The 26854-nt window shown below is 36.7% G+C and overlaps 2 protein-coding genes across 4 annotated transcripts in view; both read left to right on the top strand.

Moving 5' to 3' along the window:
• The window catches only part of tp53i11b (tumor protein p53 inducible protein 11b), a 57091-nt gene extending 53538 nt beyond the window's left edge, over positions 1-3553 (top strand). For all 3 annotated transcript variants that reach the window (XM_039684166.2, XM_039684168.2, XM_039684167.2), the window contains 2 exons: positions 746-847; positions 2578-3553. In XM_039684166.2, the coding sequence (XP_039540100.1) occupies positions 746-847; positions 2578-2711 (236 nt within the window). In that variant the 3' untranslated portion in view covers positions 2712-3553. The remainder of the gene's footprint in view (positions 1-745; positions 848-2577) is intronic.
• A 3340-nt stretch (positions 3554-6893) lies between these two features.
• cd82b (CD82 molecule b) overlaps positions 6894-26854 on the top strand; it is a 28259-nt gene continuing 8298 nt past the window's right edge. Inside the window, exons 1-5 of the mRNA XM_039684049.2 lie at positions 6894-7033; positions 13947-14019; positions 15705-15777; positions 22650-22774; positions 25699-25773. Coding sequence (XP_039539983.1) covers positions 13957-14019; positions 15705-15777; positions 22650-22774; positions 25699-25773 — 336 coding nt within the window. The 5' untranslated portion in view covers positions 6894-7033; positions 13947-13956. The remainder of the gene's footprint in view (positions 7034-13946; positions 14020-15704; positions 15778-22649; positions 22775-25698; positions 25774-26854) is intronic.

Consider the following 26854-nt stretch of genomic DNA (forward strand, 5'->3'; position numbering starts at 1 on the left):
CCACTGGATGGATAGGGGAAATTTTTCATCTCACTCATTTAATCTCTCTTTTTTGCCACTTTTTTCTCTCTTTTCTGTTCCTATCTGCCATTTCTAAAATGTACTTCTATTATTCATTTATTTAAACTTCTTAATCTTCTAAATCACTTCTGGGTTTGTCTCAGCCCGCCCAGTTACATCCGGTGCTGCGTCAGAGGCCGGTTTTGCATTAGGTGGAGATAGTGGCACATTACACTTGCTGTTTACAGAAACTTCCTGTGGTTAATGTGAATGATGTTAACAACACTGTGAGGCAGTAAAAAAAGAGAAGAGCTTTAAATTTCATATTTCGAGCTACATCGACAACTTTGAGGGCGAGTATTCTCTCATATCAGGCGAAATCCGACTAGAGAATAGGTTTCTAAAATCGTTGTCTCCATTTCTGAGAAAATTAATTTTATTAAAGTTTTGCCACTATACACTTTGCCTACGGGAACACGCTATGCGGAAGTATAGAAGCTGGCGGAGATCCTATCGGACATACGTCAGTAGTATAGAAGCTGTCTGAGATCCTATCGGACATAGGTCAGCAGGGTTCAATAGGAACTGGATTAATTTGAAGTGGAAATCTTTTGTAACATTATAAATGTCACTTTTGATAAATGTAAGGCATCCTTACTGGATAAAAGTATTAATTTCTTTAAAAAAAAACTTACTGATCCAAACTTTTGACCAGTAGTGTACATTTTTGTCCTCTTTTTGGCAGGCCTGTCTCTGATCATGTGGAATGGATTGTACACCGCTGAGAAGGTCATCATCCAGTGGACATTACTTAGCGAGGCCTGTTACTTCGCCATCCAGTTTTTAGGTTTGTATCAATGAGAACTAGAGTCTTGTGCATGCTGTACTTTGTCAGTCCTGTAATGTCATGATGGCACTGCCCTCTAGTGGTGGTGGTCTCTCAATGGATTCGTTCAAATACGTACAGTACTCACATTGTCTGTGGTGTTTTACACATATAGTTGAGATATACTGTATATATGTTTATTTTACAATATTAATATGTTGTTTGTATTGAGCATTATATTGAGTCCCAAATAGCATTAGTTCAGTTCAGTTTCAGTTTATTGTCCCCTAAGGGAAACTTATCTTGCAGCCAGGTAAACATACAGGTCACATAACAGGTAAAACCCACATACACATACCCATAAACAACACAGACTGCTAATTAAAAATCTATTTACTATTCCACCTCTACGAATTCCACCTCTAACAAAATAATGTACCGGCTCATTACAAACTTCCTGTAGTTTTCTACCTATTACATGACTACTTGCCAAAAAAAAAAAAATGGCCCTGAAAATTTTAGATTTTAGAATTGTTTTAATTTATCTTTTTTTTTTTCTTGCTTTATAAGTTATATTAATAAACTCTTTTTTATTAACAGTGTAACATGTCTTCCTCCTATCCAGATTTTTGTCTGGTGAAATAAGTTTAGGGTTGGGGTCATTATATAAATACACAGCCACAACTGACCAATCAGAATCAAGGATTCCAGAGAACAACAGTACATAGCATTTCAAAAGATTAGGGTCAATACGTTTTTTTTTTTTTTTTTAACTCTAAAACCATATTCTGGACAAATGTGGGCAAAATAGTTTTGATTTATTTTTAAAAATACTTCCCTTGATCTGAGCGGTACAAGACTTGGCTACTTTTCCTAAGTTTGCCTCCTGAACAAACAATTATTTTTTTTGACTCAACTCTACAATGTTAAGTGGGTGATAAAAACTCCTTAATCTTGTATTTGGGTCAAAAGTGGGCACCAATAGAAATGAATGGGAAAAACTGTAATTTAGAGCACAAGCCAAAATAAGACACCAGGTGACAGCAAAGTCACTTCATCTTTAGGTTTTAGCTCTAAGAACTTATTGGAATGATATTTTAATGTAGTTAAAAAAAATAAAACATAAAAATAAGCATAATTTACATAGAAAATATGGTACTTTTTGAAGTAAATAAATTCAAAAATACCCCCAAAATTTTAAAAAACAACATAAATGGATAGACAAAACTTTATCGAAGACAGTGATATAACATTTATAATAAATAAAAATTAGGATCACACCTGAGTCCTCTGTGCCCACATTTGTCCACAATTACAGGATTAAGGGCTATAAAGTGAATAAGGGCTACAGGATTCTTTAAATGAATCAAAAATGACAGTGAAGACAATTACAATCTTTCAAAAATTGTTTAATTCTTTTGAACTTTCTATTCATCAAGGAATCAAGAAACTGTATTCAACATTGATAATAATACAAAATTAAAATTATTTCTGATCATGTGACACTGAGGACTGGAGTAATGATGCTGAAAATTCACATGTGCATCACAAATACATGACATATTCAAATATGAAACAGTTATTTTAAATTGAAAAAAATAAATACATTTTACAATATTACTGTTTTTTTTTCTGTATTTCGATCAAGTAAATGCAGCCCTGGTGAGACTTCTGTCAAAAACATTGAAATATCTCATATCTGAAGTCCTTAATTTGGCTCATGAATGTCTTTGTGCACTTGTCTGTTACAGTGACCTCCGTCACTCTGATGGAACTGGGATCCCTGCCAAACACGGCCATCCTCCTCCTCCTCAGTCGCATATTCTTCCTCACCGTCACGCTGTCCTACTACTACCATCTGGGACGCCGGCCCAAGAAGATCTGAGAGCCCCACACACACACATGGTGACGGGCCGCTGGGCTGGAGTTTCCATCAGAAGCTTTGAACAGTGACACAGTCAAACAACATCAACCTGTTCATCCTGCAACCCGGCTTTTTTTTTTTCATTTCAACTTACACACGACACAGGAGAAAACTTCTTTTTTTTCTATGGTAAATGCTCACAATCCGGTCAAATGAATTCCATTTTTATTTCCGACACACAGCCGAGCTTGAAATGCTGGCGTAATTGTCTGTAGCGGTGTTAAACAAAACTGTAAACCATTTCATGTTCTAATGCCAATGAGCTTGTAGTCATGTGACGTGTGTGAAGGGTGGCTAGTAAACACTAGAATGTGTGTTTTCCGTGCAGGTCATTCAGTATTTGAGCGGTAAAAGCAATGTTACTGGTTGGTGTGTCTGTGCTCTGCGTGGAACGAGTTCTCATACGGGAATGGTTATGATCCTTATGGATGACAGACACAACAGGTTAGTTTGTTTGGTTAGCTAGTTGATCTTGATCTTTCAGGAGCTTTTCTTTTCCATTTTTCCTTACTGTCATGTACAGGATTCATCAATATTTTGAAGTGTATATGAACAAGAAAGGCCTTTCTCTTTCAGTCGTAACGCCACACAATATGGTTTTGTAGCACAAGGGCACGTTTCATTCATTTAGACGAGCAATGTAGCAGTATTTTCCCTCACGTCTCCCTAATATTGCCTTAATATGCTAAACTGCACAAGCAATCCACGTCAGCACACTGCCAGTTGTCCGTATTCCTCAAAAGAACTATATAGTGTACATATATTTTCTTGTTGATTTGCAGTTTTTCCAGTTGCTTATTTATTGGCCTGCCCAGAAGTTTTTAGGTTTGTGGAATCACTTGCATGTTTATTGTCTGAGTTGTTCAGTTCGGTCATTGTGCGAGTTCTGCTGAGACGAACTGCGAAATTAAAATGAGGCATGATGTGTGTGCTACACGTTTGCTGCATCGTGTGTATTCACTGTTATTTTTGAAAGTGTCCATTAGTTGCAACGGTGACATCTTCCGCTAAAAGCATAATTGGAAGCATTTTTTAACTTTAAAAGGGATAGTTCCCTTTGAAATTAATTTTTTTCCGCAGTATTTTCAATTTTGATATTTTTAGGTCAAACCGTTCGTGTCTATCAGTCATATAATGGAGGTCTATGGTCACCACCTCAAAGTGCATGCACAGAGAAGTCCAAATTAAACATGATTTATTGACTCGTAAATGTAAGTACACATTGATGGCCGAGCGGTTTGTGTGAGAAAACGAACAGTATTTATATCATTTTTACCTCTTGTCTTACTTCTCACCCTCAAATCACTTGGACGTGGCTGTGGTTACAAGAGGTAAAAACGATATAAATACTGTTCGTTTTCTCACACAAACCGCTCGGCCATCAATGTGTACTTACATTTACGAGTCATCAAATCATGTTTAATTTGGACTTTTCTGTGCATGCTCTTTGAGGTGGTGACCATAGACCTCCATTATATGACTGATAGACACGAACGGTTTGACCTAAAAATATCAAAATTGAAAATACTGTGGAAACAAAGACACCTACATTTATATATATATATATATATATATGTATAAATTGATTTTAAAGTGAACTATCCCTTTAATATCATAACTTGGATATTGGATTTATTGAAGGAAGCAATATTTTTTAGCAAGAACCTATACAGGAAACTTCTGTTAAATGTTGAGTATCATGCGTGTTGGTTGTTTCCACACTGTAAATGATAGAGCTTCAGTGGAGTTTGTTTGAGTACAGTACGTGGACAAAAGTAGCAGTTACTCGTTCGTAGGTTTAATTAGGTTTTCACGTTTAGCTTATATATCTCAAAACGGGTAATAAAGAAGTTCAGCTTATCTTTCACGACGCAGTTTGATTTAGTCTCTTCGTTGTCTTTACTTGCGAACAGATTCATCGCTCTCACTGTCCTGAAAATATAATGTCTTTGACACAGAAGCAAACTAATCCTAGCTTGTAGTTCAGAATAGGCACGACTGTAACTGTATGTTCTGTTCCTCTCATTAAAATGCAAGCTCTCGCTAAATATGATGACGGCGAATGGCAAACATGAATCATTTGTCATTCACGTCTCCAGGTGAGAATTGTGTTGCCATGCTATTAGACATAAATATCCAATAAGCTGCTATGGCTTCAGCTGTCTGACGATGCCATGCATAATGCCTCTGAAGGGATGTTAATGTACTTTTAAAATGTGTGTGTAAATATTTTATTGAGAAATGTTATTGTTATGGAACTGCATTGTTATCTTTTTGGAATAAAGAAAATGTACATTTATTGGATCTGTCACTCAAGGTCTTTTGTTGTTACTGGATAATGAGCTTCCACCTCTCAATTTTTAGCTTTTTTATTGTCTCAATTAGGTCCTTGCTGAATTAAAAAGGTTATTTGTAACGACCTGAGCACTTCGTAACATTTTAAAATGATTCAAGGAACTGTATTTTCCTAGACTTTGTGTCACCTTGAACATTAGTACCAAAATTTGGCATTTTGATTATTGTTATATCTATTATTAAAGGATTAGTTCACTTTAAATAAAACCATTTGCTGATAATTTACTCACCCCCAAGTCATCCAAGATGTCCATGTTTGAAGCACCTTTTCCCTCCTTTTAAAGCAATTATGATGCTCTCATAATCCAATCAGAATCATAGAGTGATTTCATCTGACTTGCACCTATTGACACTTTCCCATGTGCTGATGATATGATCAGTGAAGTGATGTGTGTCAAAAAAACGCAACAAAACAGATTTTCCCACTTTTGACCTGAGGAGGGCAGTATTGTCAATACAATTCTATTACTGATCAGTTTCATTGCAACAACAATGCGGTCAGAATTCCTCAGTTGAAGGGTGAAGAATCCCTCAAGCTCTGGTAAGTAGAAATTACATTCATGCGGTGTGTGAAATAACATTTCTGGGAAGATGCATTCAGTGACAGTTTGGTGTAACTGGTGTAAACCTTAAACTTAAAGGAGTAGTTCACTTTAAAAAAAACTTTTGATGATTATTTACTCACCCCCATGTCATCCAAGATATCCATGTCTTTCGTTCTTCAGTCGAAAAGAAATTAAGGTTTTTGATTAGAACATTCCAGGATTTTCTCCATATAATGGACTTGAATGGGAACCAAACGGAGTTTCAGTGCAGCTTCAAAGGGCTTTAAACGACACCGGACGATGAATAAGGGTCTCTCCTTTTCAAACTCGTTCATCAAAATGAACAAATCTTTTTTTTGAGTCATGACTCGAAGGGTCCTAGATAAGACCCTTATTCATCGTCTGGTGTCGTTTAAAGCCCATTGAAGCTGCACTGAAACTCTCATTTGGACCTTGAACCGTTTGGTTCCCAATGAAGTCCATTATATGGAGAAAATCCTGGAATGTTTTCATCAAAAACCTTAATTTCTTTTCAACTGAAGAAAGAAAGACGTGGATAACTTGGATAACACGGGAGTGAGTAAATTATCAGCAAAGGTGGTTTTAAGGTGCCATAGCCCTATATAATATGTCATGGATTATAACTTTCATGGGATAGTTCACCCAAAAATTGTGGCATCATTTTCACCCTCAAGATGTTCCAAGCCTGTATGGGTTTCTTTCTTCTGAAGAACACACAAGACGATATTTTGAAGATTGTCAGCAACCAAACAGTTGACAGTAGTAAAATACTATCCAAGTCAGCTGTTTGGTTACCAATATTCTTCAAAATATCTTCTTTTGTGTTCAGCTGGAGAAAGATAGGCCTACTCATACAGGTTTAGAACAACTTGAGGGTGAATAAATGATGACAGATTTGAACTTTTTGGGAGAACTATCCCTTTAAGATATAAAATGCTATCTTAGCTATAAAATTAGGTGTTAACAGTGTGATTTTTATTACCATCCTGTTTCTGTGGAAAATCAGTTATCGCAATAAAAAAGGAGGAAACATGGACACGTCATAAAAACGTCAGTAAATAGATAGAACTGTCCTGAAAACGTTTTTTTTTTTTTTTAAAGATATCTTTATTTTTTATTTTTTTTACCAACTATTAATTTTACAGTATGCTAAAAAATAACCAGTGATTATGGCAGAGGAGTGACTGGCGTGTCTGTGGTGCTTGTTGATGTTCAGTCAGTCAGCCCGCGCAGGAAAGGGTTAAATAAGGGGTTTCTTCTCCTCATGCATCGTCTTTTTGTTGATTTGTTCAGACTCCAGTAGCGACACGAACTCACTGACATCTTCTCAACGGATCTTTCTTTCGACTTGACACAAAAGAGGTAAATGAGTTTCCCTGGCATCTAAAATGATAGTACAAAGCGTACAAAAGTTATTTAAGTTACAGACGCGTGCCAATAAGTGAATCTAAACGTAGTAAATACGGCCCTGATGAACTTTGTACCGAATTTGCGTTTTCTATCACATTATTAGACAACTAACCTTAGTTCTGTGAAACTATTTGGAAAAGAGCGTTTTCTTTGTTGTTTGTAACGTTAGCTTTAAATCTGCGCTGATGTGGCACTGGCAGTTTTCACCATTTTCTCTGCGTTCCTGTGTAACTTAGTTAACTTAACAATCCGAATGGACTCAACTCGCACATTCACGACGTTCAAACCTGAGCCTATGCATTAGAGCTGAGGTTTCACCAGTTTTTCAAGATGGTTTGGCTTGTTTTGAAATTAGGAAGTTCATGATAATCAACAAGTTGTCTACTTTGAGACAGCGTTCTAGTAGTAGCTAGTAACGTAAGTCGCGTGCAGTATGGCAAGCCGTTTTAATGTTTATTCCTTAATGGTATGTATTTTCATGCTACTTGTACTTGTTTTTTAGACACCATCTATTCCATTAGGCGCTAGTACTTATAAATAGCCTACTCTTTAGATATTAGTGCTTATTATTTGTATTAGCTTTGTATGTAGGTGGTTTGAGACATGTAACTTATGCCATTGAGACGAAATGTGTCAGACCACAATTCATATGCATAACGCATTAACTTAAACGCCTTTTAAAATGTTTTCTCTTTCAATTCAACTACTACAGTTTGCCAAGCAAAAATATGGAAGTTAATGGGGTGACAAATCTGAGTAGTGAAGGAGATAAATACAAATATTTGTGCCATTAAACCGGATGTTGTGTTATCATATAGGCTAACATATTGACATAAGGCAACCTGTTTAACAAGATTATCTTCAAACTGTTGCTCTGACATGGGATTACTTGTCCTGACCAAAAAAAAATCTGACAGCAAAACATTAACATTTAATAAACATGCTCTGGGATTTTAGATTTCAGAACGTGCCTGAAAACAATGAAAATGAAAACACAGTGAAAATTGGTCAGAATTGAGTTTAGGCTAAGTACTGGATGGTTTTTCATGTCCTTAAAAGGTTATGGGTTGGCAGACCTCGCTGGATGCGTCTTTGTCTGGAATGAGTCCACTGAGAGAGAGAGAGAGCCAGGATACAGATGTTCCTCTTCTTTTACTTCGACTTTTCCTTGCTGGAAAACTCCTGCTCTTGGAACTAGCTAAAAATGGGATGCCAATGTGTGTGTTGAGGGCTGCCTTTGCCAGGACACGCCTCTAGCAGAAATAGGCAGCTCTTTTTCATAAGGGAAATTTAGGTTTGGGGGGCTTTCTAAAAAAAGATTTAATGTGGAAAAACATTACTTTTTGCAAACCAGTTTTAACTTTACTTGCATTTTAGTTAGTGAACACTGCATTTGAACATGTAGCATTCAATAAAATGTAATTTTCCAGTTCCAATTTCTTGTAGGCCTAGTTAAAAGGTTTTAATGTCAGCATTGAAAGGATGCATTTCTTCCCTATTGTGTCCTTGTGAACCACTTCTCGAACAAGAAACTTAATTTTGTTCATCTGTAATTGATTGGACGGTTGTGGTTTGCTATTGGTTGATTTCATGTGATTGACAGGTTGCCCGTCCTCGCGAGTCGGGCTAGTAAACGTGACATCAGAGATGTTGCAAGAGGGAGGGGAAGTTTTTTTTTTTTTAAATTAAAGCTTATGAGGGCACATAAATAAAAATAATAATGACGTGCACAGATAAATAATTGCAATAATTCCAATAAAAATAATTAATTTTTAATTATGTCAAAGTTTTGCGTAAAGACAAGGATCCATTCACAAGGATCTTGAAACGGTAAAAAAAGCTGTATTCTTCTTCCAGGCCATTAGATGGCGATAAAGAACTATAGACTGAACATGTAATACACATGAGCATGACATCATCTTCAGAAATTCGCATTTTTGTTGTTTACGCTGAGACCGTTTTCAAAAACAGACACTTTGAAACCCGTTTTCAAAAGTTTGTGTTTTCAGGCACCCAAAACACCGTCGTCGTGTAAATTAATGGTCGAAACGCATACAATGTTTTCAACTAAAAGGATAAACCAAGTCCCTTAGTATTATGTTCATCTGCCTCCACTTTCGAGTACAATGTCACATTTGAATATGCAGTCAACAGCCAATGCATTGAATGAAGTCGATGATTCGTTGCATTTCGATGTACGTCACAATATTGTATATTATATATATAATGCAGACAAGATATGTGACTACTTCTGTTTCATTGCGACTATAAAACAAAAGTCCTATATTGCGTTATAAGTGTTTTTCACACTTATTGTGTCTGAAACCTCATTAAGCCAAGTTCACACTACTTGATTTTAAGCAAATCGTTGAGCTCGCCGACAGTTTCAGGGTGTTATCGCGGGGGATTAGCGGACGATGAGCGCTCGCCAATCCGTTAGTATGAAAGAGCCAACAACGCATCAAAGACGCTCGCAGACGCGTCGCAAGATATGTAGCATGCTAGATATCCAGAGCTGTCGCGTGACTCAACCTCAGTGATATCATGAGCTCCAGCCAATCAGAGCAAGGCATGGGTTGAGGTCACCGGGTAAATCTTTTTTTTTTTTCTTTTTTTGCATTTTTTTCTCAGAGCAAATCATCGCGCAAACAGTTTGAAACACTAGTTTCTGTCTGACGTCCATATTCGCGTGTTGTGTTCTTCTCTTCTTCGCTGGGTATTGACGCACGTGCTGTTTTGTGTCATTTCCGGGTTCGTCATATCGCGTGATTTTTCGTGACAAAACGTGGTTTGTAGACAGGATACAGGATACACAGTGTCGTGTGGTGTGAACAGCTCAACAATTTGAACGCTCCTGATTTCACAGAGAGCAAGTCATGTTGTGTGAACCGCACAGTTCAGCCCGACGTTTTAAAATCATGAAGAAGGCATTAGTGAACCACACTGTCAGAGCGATCTATCTAGAGTTTGTTTTAATGGAACCAAACATGCAAAGTGTGAACACACCTTAAAAGTGCACCAATAAAAGGTTTCATAATGGGCCAGAAATGTTGAACAGACACTCCTACCCCCTGAAACTGTGGGAGGCTGCATGCTTAGGGATTTTTTGCAGAGAATGATAACATGATGTGTTGACAAATATAGCACAGGAAATTTAGATGCTGTAGTAGATAATTGTTTCCCCTTCTATGGTTGTAATGCTTGTGATGTGGCTGTTGAAGACCCGACTCGACTTCTTCCTGATGGAGGGGTGAGAGGGGGACACTCATGGGTAACTGGGGCGTGAGACTGGTTCCCCTCTTAAGTGGAGCATTCACGCTGCCTCAATTATGGTTGCCATAGGAATGCCCTTAGAACATAAAAGATGTCGGCTGGGGCCAAATCATAGGGTTATGCAAAAATAGTGTCTTGTGTGACCCAGAGGGGGTGAATTAGTAGACCTACTTGGCTAGTAATTTAGGTCTCTGGGATCAGCCTAAATCGGTAACTAATGTTTGAACTGTTTCTTTATGGAAAGAATGTCGAAAATAAAAATGTTATTCATTCTAAAAAATGCTGGGTTGTTTTAACCCAATGTTTAGCTCAAACATTGGGTTAAAAATAGGGCTGTCAAGTGATTAATCGCGATTAATCGCATCCAAAAATAAAAGTTTGTGGTTGCATAATATATGTGGGTGCACTGTGTATAATTTTTTTATATATATAAATACACACACTTGCATATATTTAAGAAATATTTTGTATATAGATTTATATATCATTTATATTTTATATATACACTCTAAAAAATGCTGGGTTGTTTTAACCCAATTTTGGGTCAAATATGGACAAACCCGAAATGTTGGGTTAAAAATGTAATGTAAAAATTTAACCCAACGGCTGGGTTAGTCCATATTTGACCCAAAGTTGGGTTAAAACAACCCAGCATTTTTTAGAGTGTAAATAATATATTATGTAACACAAACTTTTATTTTAGATGCGATTAATCGGGATTAATCGTTTGACAAAATGTCATTTAAAAATGTAACCCAATGTCCATATTTGACCCAAAATTGGGTTAAAACAACCCATAATTTTTTTAGGGTGTAGTTATGTTATTATGCGTGTTTTTGGAATCCCGGAATAGTGTATGATTGCTGACAGATATCAAATACTGATGTAATTAAACAGATTATTTTCTGTGACACCCTATAAATGTTTCAAAACTGAACTAAAGCTCGGTCAAATGAATAACAGACAAAGAACACTAGCTAGAGGAACTTATTTGTCCATAACGATTATCCTGGATTAAATTTCTGGTCATGTGATCGATGGTAAGTATCAACATCCTCAATGTAAAGCTTGGGTCTGTTCAGATAGGCTACCCCTTTAAAAATCCTAGGATAAGACGGCTTTTGTCTATTGTATGTAATGAGGCAGCATGCCATCATTGTATTATGGAGGGGATGTTTGTGATTGACCATAGAAAGGAGACATCTGCACAGCACACCGCAGCGCACAATGACTGTGGAGATTATTAAAGAAAATAGATGAAGATTCCTGCCGCCGAAGTGGTTGTAATCCTGAGAGATAATGTAATTGGCCTTGTAAATAGGATTGTACTCGTGGCCGAGGTTTCTGATGACTGCAGTGAATCGTTTGAGCTTTTAACACTGTAAAATGCTGAAAGCCAAATCCTCTGAAACTTGCATTCATTGCCATTTAGACTTCCCCTTGGATATTTTTGATTGTTTTCTCAGGCTAAACTGCTGAAGGTTGAAGAATAAGAGAAAGGCAAATCTTTGTCATGACTGGGAACATGCTTACCAGTGGAAAGAGATTGACTGTGTTATTATTCCTCTGAAGTTAATAAAGTAGAGAAAAATACTTCATTCAGCACTGAAAGTCCAGACTCTGGTTTATAGCTCCCTGGAGTCCTCAGAAGAGATGAAGCCAAGGAAGCTTGGCTCTCTGGCTTCATATCCTGATATATTGCTTATTAGTGTGTGTGTGTGTGTGTGTGTGTGTGTGTGTAAAAGAAACAGTGCAAGTGAAAAATGAAAATGTCATGCACTCTTGGTTACATTTTGAATCCTCCGTCCTCACAGAAATCTCACACTTTATTTCCAGGGTCTTCACAGATGTTGTTCAGGGAGAAATATTTTTTTAAGATCAATTTCGCTTTAAATCATAAATGTCAAGATTGCTCTGGTGTGTTGGTTTAAGTCAGTAGTTCTGCTACTTTTTGCTTTGGAAAAGTGTTTGAATCAAGCATCGAAATGTATTAGGGGTGTAATGTGACGATTCGATACATCACGATACGATATTATTGCGATACTACAAGACGTATGGTAAAAGGTTAACAACAAATGTACTGTTGATTAAAATGCTAACTTTGATAATACATTGTGGATTTAAATGAGTAGGCTTGGACTTGGTGCTTGTAACCCAAGGACAATGGTGACACCAGAATAACAATATTCGTGATTCTGAAGCTGAAATTGCTGAGTTATTGTAGATGAATATGCTTGCACACTTTCATTGACTAGATATATTTAAAGTAATGTCAGCCACTTAAGTTTTTACTGGTAACATCAGACATTTGGCATTATCAGGACCCAAGTATTCCCCCATTTCCTTATTATACATTATATACAACATTATATATAGTAGTTTAATGTGGTACTTACACTAAAACTCAGAAAACTTGAATTTTTTCTCACACAGTAATTTTTTTTTTGGGGGGGGGGGGGACGATCCACGATACGTATTTGTATTGCGATATATTATGGCACGATATATTGTTACACCCCTAAAATGTATTATTATGATGGCCCTGTTTACACCTGGTATTATGTCAATCCAATCACAAGTGGACGACGCTATATTCAGGTGTAAACGGGGTCTACAACTTTTGAGCTTGTCACTTTCGGCCACTTCCATTGGTAGTTGAAAACACATTCGGCGGGATTGCATTCGTAGTGTGAACTACTCATGTGGTTGAATGTGTTCGAACCTCTACAAAACACGCCTACTAACATTATGGGAAGCCAGACGGGATTGAAACTTAGTCACCCGGAGACTCAAATTTGGAAAAAGTACTCGCCATTCCTGATTTCTAACACACTGGTTGTGCTCATATGTAAATTGTGTGAGCTTATTTCATCCATTATATTGAAAGAAGGCCCATGCATTTGAAATATATTGGAAAAGTGGACAAAAGAGACACCAAGATGGGTATGTGTCTACTACGTGTGATCCGATCGACTAAAACGCATCTTAAAATCAGGTGTGAACAGGGCCTATGATGATGAATACAATATTAAAACACAGTATATTACCATTGTACACAAAATTCCGGGAAGTTGAACATGAAGGTTTTGACATCGATAGCAAAAGATATGAAAAGGTTTTTTTTTTCTCACCCACTTTTGGACCTTTTAACCCACCAGTTGAACTTGAGAATAAATTATACTTATTTAGATTATAAAATCGATTATTTTTCTAAAAAGAAAAGTCTTTTGATGATTTAATGTGGATTATCCAGTTGGCACACCAGTATAATTACGGTATACCTTTGTTCGATTCTCTGACACGTCAGACACAAACAAGAAACTGCTGTCATATGTCTGAGTTTTATAAATATCATTCATAGATGGAACTGAAACTAATCGAACGCCCCAGAATACTAAAAACTGAATTACAGCTGTGATATAGAACAGTTGTTTCCTCTTTATATCGTTGAGAGATTCAACGTTACAGTTTATTTTTAACAATGTGCAGAGAGAAACTCTTTAATAATGTTGTCATGTCCAAAAGTGGTCTCCATCAGCACTGGTGTTCTTCATTTCTCTGAGTTTTGATGATTTTTTTTCCTCTTTTACAGAGCAGCAGTCATGGGGAAAGGATGCATAGCCGCCACCAAGTACTTCCTGTTCTTGTTCAACCTCCTCTTCTTTGTAAGTGTCCACACTCCTACACCTTTATTCTGTCTCCGCAGGAACTCGGAGTCATGCATCAGCTCTGGTCTTCTATTGAGAGTGAACATTTAAAATGGAGCCTTTTAGGAAATCTGGAATAAAATGTAAATATTTATGCATAAAGAAATTTCTGACCACAAAACTCCAAATTGTGGCTTTTTAAAACTCAAATGATCATTCTATGGACGCTGTTATTAATAACAAACAGTGTTTTTTTTTTAAGAAATCATGAATAAGATTTGACTTTTTTTTATCATTTGGAAGTATTTGTAACTTTTTATTTATTAGGGATGCACTGATGAATATCGGCTATCCGCTGATTGCTTAAAAACACTAGAGGAGCTTATTTATTGTTAATTATATATGTAAGTTTGAAAACATTTGTCATGAAGACGAGTGTTAAGAAAAAACTACAGTTTTTATTTGAGTGTAATTATTATAACTCCCTGTCATCAGCTCTTGTCTTCTATCGAGAGTGAAAATTTAAAATGGAGCTTTTTGGGAAATCTGGAATATAATGTAAATGTTTATGCATAAAGAAGTATCTGTCCACAAAACGCCTTTTGCATAAACCCCAAAACTTAGCTTTTTAAAACTCAAATGATCATTCTATGGACGTTATTATTAATAACAAACCGTGTTGGAACTAAAAGTAATTTTTTGAAGAAATCAAGAATAAGATGTTTTAAGTTAGACGTTTTAGCATTTGTAAATATTTGTAACTTTTTATTTATTAGGGATGCACTGATGAAAAAGACATCATTTCCAATATCGGCTATCAGCTGGTTGCTTAAAAACACTTGAGCAGCTTATTTTTTTGTTAATTATATATATATAAGTTTGAATAAATTTGTCATGCAGACGAAAGTTAAGAAAAACTACAGTTTTTATTTGCGTGTAATTATTATAACTGAAAATAAACAGCAGTTTTTGTTTTCTTGTACAGCCATTGTAGTTTTGGTTCTTTTGTTAATTTTAACCTCTAAAATTATTGTAATGTACCAAATGAGGGGGTTCCCTTTAAAGTATTCATTTAATTTGAGTTAAAACTCAAATTAAGATAAATTAAAAAAATATTAATTTGCAAAAATCAATTTTTGCCATCGTCCATATGTGACATGTAGTAAAGTACTTTATTAAAATGCTTTTTAAATATTTCCCATTTATTTTCGCATGACATTTTGCATGTATTTGCATTATTATTGTGAAAAAACAAAAATACCCAGCAGTGTGATGTTTTGGAAATCCCTGTTAGGAAATAGTTAAAGTTCAGTTCAATCTCTGTTGCATTTCTACAAGCTTCAGCTAAACATGGGTCAAAGGCTAATGAAAAGTGTGTGTGTGTCTCTGAAGGCCCTTTTATTGTACAGTAGCCTGGTGTTTTACAGCTTCCCTCTCCACACTGATACAGGGGACAGTTCATTTCGAGGACACCTTGGATCCATTAGTCTTGAACGTTGTGGCTGGAATGCATGAGAACTCAGTTCTGTGGAGAGTAGCCGTCTCTCTTTAGCAATTATCTGGGGTATCTTAATGGCAGCAGTGTTCTCATCCACAATCCAGGCACAGTTCAAACTAAGATCAAGCTCAAGCCAAACGGGTCCAGAAGGAGACAAACACTCATGCGACATTGTTTGTTCATGCATGTTTCTTCTGCCCTGTAGATTTTCGGAGCTGTAATCATGGGCTTTGGACTTTGGGTCATGCTGGATAATCAGAGTTTCATCATGGTTTTGCGTAAGTACAAAAAACACTAACATCATTTCCTGTTCTGATGCATGTAATCGTGTCCCTTTAACTGAATCCATTTCTGACCAATATAATCCTGGGGATGCAAAGTGCCGGATTTGAAATGGAAGCACAAATGCTTTCTCGTATACTGAGAAAGCATTTGTGTGAAATAATTTCTCTCACAGTATTGCATCAGAATATTTTCACTTCATGTGTGTAAACACTGTATGTGGTCAGTAAGGTGTTTTTATACTTGGTAAAATACATTTTCAGCAAGGATGCATTAATTTAATAAAAAAAAAAAAAATTAAGCAGTTTCTTGAGCATCAAATCAGCATATTATAATGAATTTTGAAGGAAATTCTGGAAAGGAAACATTAGATTTAAATAGAAAACAGTTATTTTAAATTGTAATCATTTTTCACAATATTTTGATCCAATAAATGCAGCTTTGGTGAGGATTAGACACTCCTTTCAAAGCCTTGAGCTTTTTAATGGTAATAGTATATATTCTGTCTCTGTGTCTCATCTCTTTTTACGTCCTATTTTCTGACAGACAGTTAACCGTATTCATTGAGTCAGAGCAATACGTCGCTGGTTGCACATATTTTTGTCTCCACTTTTGAGTTCAAACTGGAGTTTATTTGATATACATGGGAATGCACAGCAAAAGCAGCTGTTATTTGTGAGCTTGGCGTGGGGATTTTTCTTTTTTTTTGCCATTAACCAAGTTTTCTACAAACCCCCCTCCCACACTGCACTCTCTGTGTTTATACACACACACACACACACACATGTGAACTTAACCATCTGATGCTCACTTAAACAGAGAGCGAAGGTTTGCAAAATAAGGGAAGAGAGATATTAAATATGAAACGTATTAAAGATTAAAGGAGTAGTTCACTTTAAAAAAAGCTTTTGCTGATAATTTACTCACCCCCATGTCATCCAAGATGTAAATGACCATTTAATTGCAGCTTCAAAGGGCTTTAAACGACACCAGACGATAAATAAGGGTCTTATCTAGCGAAACGATCGCTCATTAAAAAAAATTTCGTTTTATAAGCTCATCGTGACAGGAGAGTCACGAACGCTCATCACAGAACAGAGCAAGGTGAGCATTTGTGCTTATAAAACTTAAACTTTTTTATTTATTTTTTAAATGAGCGATCGTTTCGCTAGATAAGACCCTTATTCACGGTCTAGTGTCGTTTAAAGCCCTTTGAAGGTGCACTGAAACTCTCGTTTGGACCTTAAACCGTTTGGTTCCCATTGAAGTCCATTATATGGAGAAAATCCTGGAATGTTTTCATTAAAACCTTAATTTCTTTTCGACTGAAGAGAGAAAGACATGGACATCTTGGATGACATGGGGGTGAGTAAATTAACAGCAAAAGTTTTTTTTTTTTAAAGTGAACTACTCCTTTAAACGCACATGATTAGTGGTGAATCATACTCCTACTCCCTCATTCTGCACAGCCAAAGCCATGAAGACTCCATGCTGAAAGAGAGTTGAACATGAAAACTAGTGTAAATCTTCTTGATTTGTTATTAATGCCTCCAAACTTTTACAATCTTGATAAACAGCTTTGGAAAAATGTATGTTTCCCCATTTAAAGTGGTTGGAATTTTACTTGCATGACTGAAATTGCGGCCCAAAACGTATTTCTAAGATGACAGCTAAATAAAGGGACTTGATGGGACTTTGCCTTTTACTCCATTTTTAAAGGGAAAGTTTAACAAAAAAAAAAACTGCTGTCGTCATTCACTCACCCTCGTGTCTTTAATTCTCTGTGAAAGTTGTTTTCTTTTCTTTTTTTTTTTGTATAAACAATTAAAGTCAATGGGTACCTGTTTGGTTACCAACATTCTTCAAAATATCATATTTTGTGTTCCACATAAGAAAGGTGCAATGGTGAGTAAACGATGACAGAATTTTCATTTTTGGGTATCCCTTTAAGCTAAAAGTTATTTTTTTCACACCATTGCTTAAGAAAACTTTGAAAATAGACATTAAAATTAAATATTTTCATAAGACCGACCAAGCCAAGTTCCCTCAGTCAAGATCACGGAGGTTTACAGAAGTCTCTATATATAGCACATGCTCGCTTAAACAAATTACAGCAGGGGAATATTTATGTGAAGCTGACAAGCTCCAAAAATGTTTGCCAAGCTGGTCACACCGCCATCCTTTCCACTCACTTTGTCTTTTTCAGTGTCTCCAGATTTCACCGCGCTGGAGTCTCTGTTATCGAGGCCATTTTTGTTTTTCTGATTCAGCGGTTCCTCTGGAGATTGCTGGGAATATCCTAGGATATCCTCATTCTTGGGGACCCTTAAAGTCCCCGTGAACCGGAAGTTGCAAACGATTTTTCTCCAGTGCTGTGACGTATTTCCAAGTGAAACGGAATATTGAACAGAGGGCAGGGTTTTACTCTAGCGCTCCTCCTCTCCATCTCTCGCTCATAGCAAACTAACGGTTTGAGGGGAGTGGTTAAGCGTTTCCCCACCCAAACTGTGAAACCTACGTCATCAGAAAAAGAAACCGTTCCAGACCGGAAGTAACTTTTCAGATTTTGATTAAAAATTACTAAGGTAAAACATTTTTTTAATATATATTCACTTGCACGGATTAATTGTTCACCACAAGACTAGTAATATGCGCTAACAAAGTAAATAGGTTCAATTTTGATTTCACGGGGACTTTAAAGTATTAGTTCACTTTAAAAAAACTTTTGCTGATAATTTACTCACCCCCATGTCATCCAAGATGTCCATGTCTTTCTTTCTTCAGTCGAAAAGAAATTAAGGTTTTTGATGAAAACATTCCAGGATTTTTCTCCATATAATGGACTTCAATGGGAACCAAATGACCGTTTCAGTTTCGGTCCAAATGACTGTTTCAAACTACAAACTGTTCAAAGGGCTTTAAACGACACCAGACAATGAATAAGTGTCTGATCTAGTGAAACGATCGCTCATTTAAAAAATAAATAAAAAAGTTTACGTTTTATAAGCTCAAATGGTCGCCTTGTGATGCGCGTTCTTGACTCTCCTGTTCGAACTTGTTCATCAAAATGAACAAATCATTCGTTGAATGAACCAAATGACTCAAAAGGATTTGTGCATTTTGATGAACGAGTTCGAATAGGAGAGTCACGAACGTCCAGTGAAAATCCGGGAATGTTTTCATCAAAAACCTTAATTTCTTTTCGATTGAAGAAAGAAAGACATGGACATCTTGGATGACATGGGGGTGAGTAAATTATCAGCAAACTTTTTTTTTTCAAAAGTGAACTACTATGGTCCAGTAGTCCTCTGTGTAACTGAGTTTGTTTGTTGACTTTGTTAGTCTGTGGTTTAAGGCCCTATTGAGTTCGACAATAACGGGAAGGTGTGTTCTCTGATCTCGGTTTTATTTGTTCCCCTTCCTCCCAGGTTTTTTTTTTATAGACTTCCACACAACTGCAGCTATAAAAGGGAGTCTTGGGGAATTGTTTCATTATCATCCCTATTTTTCACAGATTTTAGCTTCTTCAAATAGCTCATTAATTTGTGCAATGAAGTTATACAACAAGACTCAATACCTAAAACATGTTACAGCATGAGTCGATGCTTGGTTTGAAGCCTCGGATGCTGGTACGTGAATTAAATGTGTGCAGGGTCCTAAAGTTGTACATGTTTGGCTGTGTTTATATTTGTAGTTAGTTTCTCTTGGTCTGCTGCAAGGAGACGGTAGATCCGATGCCTGTACCGAACTGTAATGAGCAACGTAGTGCAAACATGTGTCCTTGAGCATTGTGTATTTTTTAGGGCCTGTCTCTTTTCATCTTGTGGCATCACATCCTGTTTTTGGTTCGTTTACATGTCTTTGGTCCTTGCTGCGTTCATATTTCATTTAAACCACACCAGAGTTTGTTTGGAAGTGGATTGAGTCTCATCTTTCGACTTCCAGGGTTCAGACGGCAGCGTTCACACTTATTTAATGGAAACATCTAACAGAGCAATCGCTCCAAAGCTTGTTTTAATCGAAGCAATCCTGCCAAAACTGAACACAAGCTTAAAGGAGTAGTTCACTTTAAAAAAAAAAAATTGCTGATAATTTACTCACCCCCATGTCATCCAAGATGTCCATGTCTTTCTTTCTTCAGTCGAAAAGAAATTAAGGTTTTTGATGAAAACGTTCCAGGATTTTTCTCCATATAATGGACTTCATTGGGAACCAAACGGTTCAAGGTCCAAAAGACACTTTCAGTACAAACTGCAAACTATTCAAAGGCCTTTAAACGATTAACGAACTTATCAAGCGACACGATCGCTCATTTAAAAAAAAAAAACAAAGTTTACGTTTTATAAGCTCAAATGCTCGCCTTGCTCTGTTCTGTGACGCTCGTTCGTGACTCTCCTGTTCGAACTCGTTCATCAAAATGAACAAATCTTTTTTCGAGTCATTTGGTTCATTCAACGAGCTAAACGAACGAATTGACTCGGAAAAAGATTCGTTCATTTTGATGAACGAGTTCGAACAGGAGAGTCCCGAACGTGGTGCAAGGCGAGCATTTGAGCTTATGAAACAAACTTTGTTACGTTTTTTTGTTTAAATGAGCGATCGTTTCGCTCGATAAGACCCTTATTCATCGTCTGGAATCGCTTAAAGCCCTTTCAACAGTTTGAAGTTTGCACTGAAACTGTCTTTTGGACCTTGAACTGTTTGGTCCCCAATGAAGTCCATTATATGGAGAAAAATCCTGGAATGTTTTCATCAAAAACCTTCTTTTTCATCAAAAGATTTCTTTTCGACTGAAGAAAGAATGACATGGACATCTTGGATGACATGGGGGTGAGTAAATTATCAGCAAAAGTTTTTTTTAAAGTGAACTACTCCTTTAATACAATTATCAAATGCATCCAAATGCCAATAAATACTTAATCTTTTGTATAACATTTTGTTATATATTCCATTCATAGCATATAAATGATGCTCGGACGCATCCAAGATTGTTTTTCCAGTGGAAAATGCTGCTGGGAGGGAATTTCCGCTGATATACTGAGGTGTTTGCCATAGTACCTTGAGATCATCACAGCAACTATGAGCAAGCACACACTGAGGTCTTGGAAACTTGAAATTTACCCTCACACAGATGTTATGCGCTAGGCAGGAAACATGTGTTTAGAATTGCGACGCTGAATTCTTGCTTGAGTTGAGACGAAATCTACCGACCATTTATTATTCTCAGTTTATAAAACAAAATAGTTATGATGTCACAGTTTTGCTTTCAAGGTCACACAAGGGCAACATAACCTCATAGTTTCGGATGGATACATGGAAGAAGTCAGGGATAAATTAATTAAGACTGAAGATTGGAAAAAAGTTCAAAACAATAATTGCATGATATGCCGATTAATTATTTTAAGAATAAAGAAAAATAAATGAAAGGTGCAGTTTGTTATATTGACAGATAGTGGTTGAAATGGGTACTAAAGGCCAAATTATAAATATTTTAGTGTTGTTTCCCCTCCTCCTCAGACTCGACGCTTTCACGACACGGGTTGCACGATTGATGGAAATTGACAATGGACAAAGCCTTGTACTATAAGTTAGTCAGCTATTGAATACATTTGCAATATCTTTATTGCCAAGGCTTTTTTAGGTCGGGTAGAGTCTGCAATCCCAGATCATTTGCTTGCTTTCATGGATGCAATACGCAGCGTTTTCTGAAAACCTGGCAACCCAGACCATACTATTGGGTAAATTGGCAGTGGGCGGGATCATACAGACACCCAGACACAGAACGCACATTTCAAAGTAGAATAAATAGCTTCAGCATTGTTTTTTGTATTTGAAAATAGCATGTTTCCTAAATCTCTGCAAACATATTATGGTATTTTTAAGCTCAAAAAATTACATACAACGAATGACATTACAAAAAGAGTATTTTTTTTTTTCATCTTTTTTATAGATACAATTAAATACGCTAAGTCAAAATGTTAAATTGACAGCTCTGTATTCTACTCGCCTGCTAGTGAAACATGTTTTTGTGGTAAAACACAAGCAGGATCACGTGGTTACAGAAAACCTGATGGTTCTTCAGAGCCACAAGCCACATGTCTCTGCCATCCTCCCGAACAGCTAAACTCGTTTCTGCTTTGAATTGCAGGAGGGACATTATTTCCCACTCTCATGTCTTTAATTACTCTAAAGCTACTGATGTGTATGTAGCTAAGGATAGTAAGAACAACCTGCTACTCAAATGAGCACCACAGCTCAGCGCCAACTTTAATAATAGACTGAGAGAAAATGCAGGATTTTCCACGCAATCATTTTAAATGACTTTCATATGCCGAGCCACTGTAGAAGCGTCGAAGGTTTGCTGTGTTCACCATACCCATAGTGAATTGGTTCGGCCGTTTATTTTCTCTCTCTCGTTAGTAAAATGAATTAAGATAAGTGTATAAAATGGTTATCAGACAAACAAAATTCAGTTTGCATACTTCTAGGTCACAATGAGACTTGCATCCATTGTTTAAAAATGTTGATATGGTGAAGTGTGGTGATATTTTTGCTTACTGCACCAACAGTTATTTTTGTGTCATCTGAACCTTGAAAGCAAGACTGATGTGTAGCTGCTGAAACGGTCTCAAATCTGCCATACCTCCACCCTCGAAACTCAGTTTCACTTTCAACTCGGTAGCAAAACACACATCTGCGCATCATGACAGTTACAATAGTAGATGGCTGTTATGTGCTAGTGAGGTTTATGGTGTAAAATCAAATAATAACCGCATAAGAGAAGTGATCTTAATTCTAAATGTTCTTTTTCCATCATGAAATAATTTTGTCAGAGTGTGTGACTGGTGTCCTGTGTGTTTATATGCAGATGAGTCCTCCACAACGCTGAAAGTTGGCGCTTACATCTTGATTGGGATTGGATCCCTTACCATGATCATGGGTTTCCTGGGCTGCATCGGTGCCATTTATGAGATCCGATTCCTTCTTGGACTGGTCAGTAATTATAGAGAGTTATAGTCTTTTATTATTATTTCATTTGATATGATTAATTTGTATGTTTATATATAAATAACTGCTGACAACATCAGAGCCAGCCAATTGTGGTTTAATTTAAGGCGAGACACTACAGGTGAATAGGGTAATTTTTTAACTAGCAGATATCACCGTGAAACTTTCCCAATTGATTACCTACATTAAGATGAGAGAAAAATATATTACAAGTTTTCTGTAATATAATGTTTGAATATGCAATCTAATTAAATATGCACTAAAAAAAAAAAAAACGAAATCTGAGTGTTGGATAAAGCCAGGTTTACAATTATTTTTTCATTCGTGTTCACATATTAGATGAGAAAAAAATACAGAGGGATTTATTGATATCTACTTTTGTTATCCTGTAAATCAGAATATACATAGTTCCCACATGACGTCACAACATACGGGCATTTGCCGACCCGGCGCCATTGCTGAGGGCAAAACATTAGAAGAAGCAATACGACTTGAACGAAGTGAAATGAGTTTCGTGCTATAAAGTGAAAATGGTCATCTCCTGCTGGGTCAATGGATGATAAAATCGTGCCGGAGGTTCAGTTAAATCGGGATTTTACACTATACCCGTCATTAGAGTCCGTATGGATGAAGCTTTTGTCCGAACAACGACGGAGATTATGGCTGGCGTGCATAAACAGGAAAGAAACTCGCTCAAAACACGCAAGAATTTGTTTGACAAAAGCACAATGTTGTGTTTTATTGCGATTGTAAACAAATATAAGTTAACACATTGCAGTTTGAATAATGTCCTGTATGAACAAAATGACGAGTTATTAAAAACATACAAAACAACATTGTTTCCACTGTTTGATCTCACATTCCAGCATTGCAATCTCAGATTATGTCCCTAAAGATCCCGCGTATTATGTAGTTCCGCGTTACATTAATTAAATTGCACGCGAGTTATTTATTTTTATATTCATGCACCGAACCATGACGCCCGCAAGTACATGCATATTACAGAAAGCACCGGTGACTGTTTTAAGGGGAACATAGGAATTAAGTTGTGCAGGCTATGGCTTTTTAATAGACAGATTAGCATCATGCTACTTCGCTATGATGACTAAGTTACTTTTCCATCGATTGCACTTGAGCAAACGTCACCAAACCAACCCCACGTCAATATGATCGTACACCTCCAGTGATTTCCAGCCTCGGAATTGCTCACATGTGTAAAAACTCCTCACCAATACCAGATAATGGTACACATGAAAATACTGTATCTGAGGCAAAGTTGCATAATCAGTGCTCAGTGCTTCCTTCGTTACTGCATACGGATCCACACCATTTATGAATGAAATGTTCGCATTGTACCTCTCTCTGTCTTGTTATAATCTATTTCTCTTTGTCTTTTCATGATTTGCATAACAAGATAAACAGAAATAAATATTTGTTTGTAAAACGACATTCTCTGATAAAACTTTGTAAACGCCTATGGTAAACACAGCGGTTTTGCCCTCAAAGATGGCGTCTCCAGGGAGGTCATGTGACATTAATTCGCCTGTGGGAACTATGTATACTGCCAATTGCCTTAAAAATAAAACGCCTTTCTCTTTAAGAACACGCACGGCACAGAAGAGGGGAAAAAGATAACAAAATCACCCATTTAGCTCTCCTTCTCTTAACACTACAAAGACAGTTTCGCCTATCAAAATAAAACACATATCAGAATAAAGTCCTGTGTCCGCCAGTCCTAAGTAAACTACAATGGCACGCAAGTTTTTATACATTTGTTTTTATCCAGTGTTATCGTGTGGTGTGATTCGGAGCACAAGAGAACAAAGTCTGAAGCTGCTCGCTTAAAAGACCTTGCTCGCCTCTCAATCGGCCAAGTTCAAAACGGTTTTCACAGGATGAATTTTGAGTTAGTAAGCTTTCGAATGATACCTAATCAATGATGATTACTAAAAACATGTGATATGAAAAAAAAGGCAATAAAAAGGAGCGCCAGACGTCCCGCTAGCAAGACGTGATCGTTAATTAAACCTGGTTTTCTCAAAATTCAGTTTCTGAAAATCATAGCGATCAGCCGACTTCAGATAAGCACAACTTTTGTTACAGACAAACGATATAATAAATAAAAACAGATTTGGAAAGGGCTTGAACCCAGCTTTAAATTGGTCTCAAAACCTGTAATAGTATGTCGAATTTTACCATGTGGTGGGTTTTCCCAGATCGCATCACATAAATATCTGTTGTCTCCTCGAGCCAGCTCATTCTGTTCTCTGGGCTATTTATACAAATGATATAGCAAAATTTGCATTAAGTATATTATACAGTAATATGACTATATTCAAATCCGTTATACTTTAAATATAAAATAAAATTGTACAGTCTGTGAATAGCTTTAATAACTTCATTGAGCAATGGAGCAGTTGCTAATCACAGTCACAACAAGGCCAGACTTATGCGTGCCCAGACCGTCTGTTGAGGGAGCTTCGTAAAACCCTTCCCCATTAGCATGATTTAGCTTCAAATGGCTCTCTGGGGTTAATGCTGCTGGCTTTACTGAGCTGGAGTGACAGGGATAAGCCAGTCAGATTTAGGGGATGTCCATGGAAGAACTGGGGGCCATATTAGTACCCACAAGATCGCTCGATAAGCTTAGCGGTCAGCAAAGGTCTTTGTTCAACTGTTTGACCCATTTAGAAAAAAAAAACGCTTTCTAGCGGTCATGTGCTTTATGTGATCATGCGTTGTTGTAAGTTTGTTCATTCATCCAAAAAACATATGGAAGTGTTTATCTGAAATCTAATGACTAAGATATCAAAAGCTTGAGAAAAACTTGCCAGAAAGTGTTCAAAGGTTCTAGCTTTTGTTTGAGTGTCCAGTAATTGTAAATGGCCTTTTCTGTCCTCTGTTTGCAGTACTTCACCTGTCTCCTCCTCATCCTCATCGCCCAGGTGACAGCCGCTGTCCTCATCTACTTCCAGCGAGACCTGGTAGGTTACCATACCATTTTTTGTTATTAAGATACAAGCAAACCCTGCCCAGATGAAAAAAACACGACGCAAAAGAAACGCATTACTTTCTATAAAAAGTAACTAACACAATTAGTTACTTTTTAGGGAGTACCGCAATATTATAACACATTACTTTTAAAAGTTACTTTACCTAAAATTGGTTAAATTAGGATTATTTCTATATAGTATAGTTACAAATAATAGTGTATATATAGAAAGTTTTTTTAATATTTATAATTTTCATTTTAGTTTTAGTAATTTTATGTTCTTCTTTGCGCTTCTTTATTAATTTAACCGAAACTGAATTTTGTGAACTGTAACACCCCAAATATAAATAAATATCTATATCTCTCTCTATATATATACACCAGTATACACATGCATGCATGCATACATACAGTAGTCAACATTTGAAGTGGATCAAAAAAGTTTTGAAAGGTTTTGATCCACTTAAAATGTTGATTAATGTTTGTGTGTGTAAATATATATAGTAAATATATATATATGAATGACGACCCGGAGTCGAATTAAAAAAATAAAGAAAAGTTTACTGAACATAGTTTGCAGTTTCATCAGCAGACGTCAGCTTCAAGACTCACTCAGGAGTTCGTAGGCCGCCCCCTTACAGTTACAACAATCACAGCAGTTATACCATTCTCAAGGTCTTAGCTACATCATTGCTTACACGTTGAATGATTCTTATTGGCTAAGAAATAGATAAACGCAGTAATTTTCCACACATATACAGATAGACGAAGCATATCTCCATCGATGATGTATCTGACATTCAGAGGCACGTCATGACCTTCCAAGGTCACAGATTTGGGTTGCTGGCGCCAGTACGTCCAGAACAAAAACTCATTCAATCTCCAATAATGGCAGTGGTTCCTTAACCTGCAACCAAGAAGACTAACACTAAACTTTAGTCTAACTGGAGTAAGACTTTAACAAAGAAATGGTGCCTTAAACTGTTGGCTTCAATGACCCCTTTATGTTTTAACACTCAAACATAAACCAAATCCCTATTTCCCTATTATTTTCACTGTTACTGCATTTACAT

This window comes from Pimephales promelas, chromosome 10 (genome assembly GCF_988280905.1).
Source record: "Pimephales promelas chromosome 10, fPimPro1.hap1.1, whole genome shotgun sequence".
In the NCBI taxonomy this organism is placed as follows: Eukaryota; Metazoa; Chordata; class Actinopteri; order Cypriniformes; family Leuciscidae; genus Pimephales; species Pimephales promelas.